At 59.2% G+C, this 6,397-nt stretch overlaps 1 protein-coding gene across 3 annotated transcripts; it reads right to left on the reverse strand.

The window, feature by feature from the left end:
• Positions 1–288: 288 nt before the first annotated feature.
• Positions 289–5,653, reverse strand: GNG8 (G protein subunit gamma 8). 3 transcript variants are annotated; one of them, XM_045380853.3, is made up of 3 exons: positions 5,592–5,653; positions 833–959; positions 289–478 (listed from the first exon to the last, which is right to left on the reverse strand). In XM_045380853.3, exons 2-3 carry the CDS (start codon positions 914–916, stop codon positions 350–352), a joined length of 213 nt encoding a protein of 70 aa, XP_045236788.3. In that variant the 5' UTR covers positions 917–959; positions 5,592–5,653; the 3' UTR covers positions 289–349. The 3 variants fall into 3 exon arrangements, with proteins under 3 accessions (XP_045236788.3, XP_045236784.1, XP_045236781.1); XM_045380849.3 differs by lacking the exon at positions 5,592–5,653 and adding an exon at positions 2,291–2,325; XM_045380846.3 differs by lacking the exon at positions 5,592–5,653 and adding an exon at positions 1,256–1,439.
• Positions 5,654–6,397: the final 744 nt, after the last annotated feature.

A 6,397-nucleotide genomic window follows, 5' to 3' on the forward strand; every position in this document is an offset into this window, starting at 1 on the left:
TTTGCGACTCTGAATAAAGGACTTCCTTTGGCTCAGTTTCCTCATGGGTATCATACAAGTAGTCAGCTGCCTTCTGGGGCCGTCGGGACCATTAAGTTCAGGATCGATCGTGGAGGAGACAGCACTGAATACTCATCTCCTCTGAGGCTTTGGTGGAGTCATACTCACTCCACGTCCACCCCTACCCCCAACACACACACTCAGAAGGAATGAGAACGGACACAGCTTCCCCCACGGTGGCCCCAAGCTCTGTGCGTACCTCAGTTTCCCTGAAAGCACAGGCACTACCACAGTTACCAAGTTTATTGGATCCATACTTTGGCAGGGGAGGGTAAGCTGTCTGGAGGGTTCAGAGCAGAACACAAAAGAGGCGCTTGTCGCGGAAGGGGTTCTCCGCGGCGGGTACTGGCGTCACCAGCGGGTCATCTTTGGCATGCGTTTCGCAGAAAGCCAGGAGTTCCGCTGCTGCCTGGGACACCTGCGAGCACCCGGGTGGAGATGTCACCGCCCTGCTCGGCTCCTCAGAGCCGCCCACTTAGGCCCCGCCTCTTGCCCGGTCCCCTCCTCCCACTCTGCCCCGTCTCATACAGGCCCCTCCCCCTGTCCTACCCCGACCCTCGTCCTGGCCCCTCCCCTGTCCTGCCCCCTCCTCGTCGTGGCCCCTCCTCCTGTCCTGCCCCTCCCCTCGTCCTGGCCCCTCCTCCTGCCCTGCCCCGCCCCTTGCCCAGCCCTCTTCCCAGGTGCATCCTTGCACTATGGCTCCCGGCCGACACAGCCCGGGACAGACCGCAGGCCCAGAATCCCCGCCCTGCTCCCTACCCTGACCCAGCACCTTCATGCGGTCGATGTTCACCTCCAGCTTCAGCTGTTCCACCGTCTTGCGGGCCTCGGCAATCTTGGCCATGTTGTTGGACATGGTTGCGGCGGGGAAGGGGTTAAAAGACGCGCAGGAGTTGAGGCTGTGGGAGTAGGTTAGGATACGTTTGGGTCCCGAGGCGGAGGTGAGGAGACGGACCCGGTAACAGGTGCGAGGGTGGAAGGGCGCGCGAATGGGGTGGCCAGGGGCTGGTGGAGGGAGGGACAGATGAGGGGGATAGGAACAAGAGGAGCGATGCAGGGGTGCACGGATGGAGGTACCTAAGGCAGGTGGGAGAGAACGGGGAGGGGCGAGGGAGGGAAGGAGGGGCGCACAGATGGGAGGCTGAGACAGAAGGACAGGGCCACAGGTGCTGGATCAGAATCCAGGTGTCCTCACCCCCCGGGGGCAGAGCAAGAGCCAGGAGGGGGGCCCCTCCTCAGGCCAATTAGCAGTGGCTCCAGGGAGAACTGGGAATTAAGATCGCGGCGGGAGGGGCACAGAGGGGGACTCATTAGGGCCTTGGCAGCAGCTGCCCACTCCGCCCCCCTCAGGGAGCCCCCCCACTCCAGCCCTGGCCACCTCAAAGGCTCCTCTGCTCATTAGCAGCCAGGGGAGAGGGTTGGGGGAGCCCAACCGAGGAGAGGCCTATCAGATGGACAGAAGGACAACGGGGCGCGCAGAGACAGAGACAAAGTAATGGAGGGAGAGACTGAGGCACTGGATAAATGAAGAAACGGGGAGGAATAGAGGGAGAGACTGGGGAAGGAATGAAGTGATGGAGGAGAAAATAGAGGGACAAATGAAGGGGGGAGCAAGGAACAGGGTGATACAAGGCAACTGGCACCGAGGGGACAAAGGGACCGAGGGGACAGAGCAGGGGAGGTGGAGGAAGGGGGTGTGGGGTGGGAGAGAATGGGGACATGAAGGGAGAGGGTGTGGGGTGGAAGAGGATGGAGGAGATGGACGGATGGGGTGGGAGAGAATGGGGTGATGGAGGGAGGAGGTGTGGGGTGGAAGAGGATGGAGAGATGGAGGGAGGTGGTGTAGGATGGGAGAGAATGGAGGAGATGGACGGATGGGGTGGGAGAGGATGGGGTGATGGAGGGAGGGAGAAAGGAGAGAGAAGGGGAAATGGAGGAAGGGGGGATGGAGGAAAGAGCAGAGAGACACCAAGGGGATAAAGGGACAGAGACGAGGAGATAGAGGGACAGAGGCAAGAAGGGAAGGAAAGAGAGGGAGATGGAGGGGTTGGGGAGAGATGGAACCAGAAAGTGGGAGAGAGGAACAAAGCGAGAGACAGGCTGATGAAGACGTAGAAGAATTCATTCACTCACTCATTCACTCATTCATTCAATCATTCTCAGGCGAAGAGACGGTGGCCACGGAGCAGGCAAAGGGACCAGCTGTGGGGCCGAGACCGGAGCTTCCTACCTGTTGCTGCTCTGGGCCGGGCTGGTGGCGGTGACAGAGGCTGGGAGGCAGCGTCTGGGTCCCTCCGGCCCGCCCCGCCCCCTCCCCTGGGGCGCAGGCCCTACGGACCCGCCTCCTCCGGGAGCCACCTTCCCCGCCGCCCCGCCGCCTTGGGGCTGCCTCTCTGGGCCCTCTCTCTTGTCTGTCAGTCCTATCTTTGTCCCTCTCCCTGTGTCTCTGCCGCTGCTGTCCTCTTGTGGGACTCTGTGCCTCTCTCACCTTCACTAGAAAAGACAGTCTGTCTAGGTGGGTCCCCGGCCTCGGTGCATTTAATCCACAGTCACACAAACCTCTCCAGTGTGTCCCACAGAGCCTCTTACTCAGCCACACTCGCCACCTCAGTGTCACCCCCCAGCCTCATGCTCACTGTCCCTCACACAGACACAAACTGTCTTGCCCTGTCACATGGTAGCACCACACAACCTCACAAATGACCTTGCTCAACACAACCTCACACGGTCGCCCCAAATGCCACACACAGCCACCACCAATGGCAGCCCCAAGGGCTACACATCGGATAAATTATCTCAGAGCCCCAAACGTACCAGCAGTTTGCCACAGTGTCACATATAATGTCTCCAAATGTCACACACATTTGCGTGCCTTTTTTTTTTTTTTTTTTTTTTGAGACTGAGTCTCACTGTTGCCCAGGCTGGAGTGCAGTGATGTGATCTCGGCTCACTGCAACCTCCGCGTCCTGGGTTCAAGCCATTTTCCTGCCTCAGCCGCCTGAGTAGCTGGGATTACAGGTGCCTGCCACCACTCCCGGCTAATTTTTGCATTTTTTGTAGAGACAGGGTCTCACAATGTTGGCCAGGCTGGTCTCGAACTCCTGACCTCAGGTCATCCACCCGCCTCGGCCTCCCAAAGTGCTGGGATTACAGGTGTGAGCCACCGCGCCTGGCCTTGCATGCCATTTAAACTTCTCTCTCAGTTTCACACCCTGTCCCAGTCTCACACTTTCTGTGTCTCATAATGGCATGCAGTTACCCATCCAACCTGTCAAGTACACAGTTTTATAGTATTTCATAGTAACACCCAGTTGCCTGTCCAGTGACACCCATGGAAGGCCACACACATTCTCACACAGTCTCCTGGTGTCACACGCATCTGACACATTCCCTCCATACACAGTCTGTCCCTGTCACACACACGCGCCCCATCTCCTGGTGTCATACCTAGCTACCCACGATGGCTCAGTGTCTCACAGAGTCCCACACAATCTCGCAGCGTTTCACACACTCACTCCCGCCTCTCCATCATCTCTTGCCTTCTACACACAAGGCCTCCCTCACACTCTCGCTTCTGAGTGCCCTGCACAGCCGCACACTCGCATGCACTGTCACAACGCTGCCATCTCTCACGAGCTCAGTGTCACACATAGTCACACAGTTTTGTTTTGCTTTTTGAGACAGGGTCTCTCTCTGTCACCCAGGCTGGATGGAGTGCAGTGGCATGATCTTAGCTCACTGCAGCCTCCACCTCCCAGGCTCAAGCGATCCTCTCACCTCAGCCTCCGAGTAGCTGGGACCACAAAGGTGCATAACCACGCCTGGCGAATTTCTTTTATTTTTTTTTCGGTAGAGACGGCGTGGGGAGGGGTCTCCCTATGTTGCCCAGGCTGGTCTCAAAGTCCTGGCCTCAAGGGATCCTCCTGCCTCAGCCCCCCAAAGTGCTGGGATTGCAGCAATGTGCCCGGATCATGCACTTTTTCACAAGCCACACACAGTGCGGCCGACAAAGACTGACGTTCATTCCGTCTGTCCCATCTCATGAGACGCCTTCTGTGTGCCTCCCATGACACCTGTCCACCACCTCTCAGTGTACGCCAGTCATCAGCCTCACTCCCTCTCACACAGAATCTGCTTGTGTGACACACACAGCACCATATGCTCACCATGTTGCACACAGCCACACACACTGCCCCCTCACACGCACCGTCACACACAATCTCTCACTCCCACATATGGTCTCTCAATGTCCCATACAGAGCCCCAAAGAGTGTCTCTCCCACACCCGATCACACACAACCTTTCATCAGCACACACAGTCACCCACAATCTCTCAGCATCACCAGTAATTTTACAGTGTCACTGTCAGCGACATGTCATCTCTGACATACGCAGTCCCACTCAGTCTCTCCTTGTCGCACATAATCTCACATCAATCAGTCACACACAGACTCCCAGCACCACACACCATCTCACCAATACACCACGGCAGTACACACTCATGGTGTCCTAGTTCTGGCATCACACACCATCTCCCAGCAGTCCACACTCACACAGTTTCCTGGCGTCACACACCATCTCACAGCAGTACACACAGATCTCCTGGAGTCACACACCATCACGGCAGTACACACTCGCACACTCTCCAGATGTCGAACGCCATCTCCCGGCAGTCCACACTCACACAGTTTCCTGCCATTGCACACCATCTCCCGGCAGTCCACACTCACACAGTGTCCTGGCGTCGCACACCATCTCACAGCAGTACACACTCGCAGATCTCCTGGAGTCACACACCATCACGGCAGTGCACACTCACACACTCTCCAGATGTCACGCGCCGTCTCCCGGCAGTCCACACTCACACAGCCTCCAGGTGTCACACGCCATTTCCCAGTGTCACCGCGAACACCAGCGTCCCCCGCTCCCCAGCACTCCCCTTTCGGCGCTCACACGCAGCCCCTGCCGGCCACATGAGGGCGCGCGCAGCACGCCCAGGCGCCCACCCTGCCCCGCGAGACTACAGGAGGAGGTGGCCACAGGGAGGAGGGCCCGGCGGAAGATGAAGGGGAGACTCGGGACCAGAGGAAGCACGGCAGGGAGCCAGGGACCGGAGGGAGAGGACAGGAAATGGACGCTGAGAAATTCACAGACAGGGGAGGGAGATGCAGGGAGAGTCAGAGAGACGCAGGGGGCTATAGGGACACAGATTAAGAGAGTGAGCGAGCTAGGGACTCAGAGAGGCAGAGACGGGGAGGGCGCTGCAGAGAGAGAGACACGAGAGGCAGAGACAGACAGGACACAGAGAGACAGGGGGTAGGAGAGAGACACCCAAGCCGAAACGCAGAGTCAGAGACAGGGACGAAGACACAGACACACAGAGATGTAGGCAGAGGCGGCCAGAGAGACAAAGAGATGCGCAGAGGGCGCCTTCCAGTGGGGACCCGACGACGGAGGCGGGGCCTGCAGAGGCGCGACCGAAGGGGAGGGGCCCGGGGCGGGGTTTCTAAGGGGCGTGTCCCTCGGTGTACCTGGGGGCGTGTCCCGATGGATGGGGCTTGGGGTTCCTTCTGGACCTGGACAAGGCGGGAGCCCTAGGAAGAGGTGGAGGTGGGGAGGAGCGTCTTTACTGTGGTCAGCCCACCCTAACTCGGTTTTCACCGCCTGGACAGGGAAGGGAGACGGGCGGGAAGGGGACCCCGACCCGAGTCCCTGGTAGAGATTTGGGTCTCGGACCCTAGCTCCCCTCCCCCCTCCCCTTGCGGGCTCAACGGAGCCAGATAGAGGAGAGAAATCAAGCCCACATCTGGAAAGCATCAGGCGCGCCGGACGTGCCAGGGCCCCAGGCCCGGCTGCGGAAGAGGGGAGGGGAGCCAAGGCGCTCCCCGCCCCGCCATCGGGGTCCGCCGGCGCCGAGGAGGGGCCTGGGCGTGTGCCGGGCCTCTGCGCCTCTCGCAGCTGGTTTCCATCAGCAGTCTGGCCTGGGTAGCCCCCGAGGAGGAAACCCAGCTCAGAGCGGGGGGAAGACAGGGTGACGATCCAGTCTTCCCTCCTGCTCCTCCACCGCGGCCAGAAGCTGGGGGGTGGGGGAGACGGACAGACAGACACTGCCTGCCGCGAGCGCAGCCTCCGTTCCTCTCCCGAGCTGCAGACCGCAGCAGATGACCTCAGTCCCTGCCCTGTGCCCCAGCCTCATGACAATTTAGCGCTTGAAGGCATTACGGTCCCCATTTTTTGGAGGAGGATGAAACTGAGGCCCTGGATTTGGATTCCGTTCTGAGGTTATTTATTCAAGAAATCATCAACAAATGGCAAGAGTGAATTCCAGAATCCAATA

Source organism: Macaca fascicularis, chromosome 19, assembly GCF_037993035.2.
Source record: "Macaca fascicularis isolate 582-1 chromosome 19, T2T-MFA8v1.1".
Lineage (NCBI taxonomy): Eukaryota > Metazoa > Chordata > Mammalia > Primates > Cercopithecidae > Macaca > Macaca fascicularis.

What these genes read in the sequence shown, in the direction of transcription:
- GNG8 (XM_045380846.3), bottom strand. Translation starts at nt 1,371, where the DNA reads ATGAGTCCCCCTCTGTGCCCCTCCCGCCGCGATCTTAATTCCCAGTTC. An exon ending in TCTTGCTCTGCCCCCGGGGG is followed by an intron (nt 960 to 1,255) that starts GTGAGGACACCT and finishes CTACTCCCACAG; the next exon opens with CCTCAACTCCTGCGCGTCTT. An exon ending in TGAACATCGACCGCATGAAG is followed by an intron (nt 479 to 832) that starts GTGCTGGGTCAG and finishes GGGTGCTCGCAG; the next exon opens with GTGTCCCAGGCAGCAGCGGA.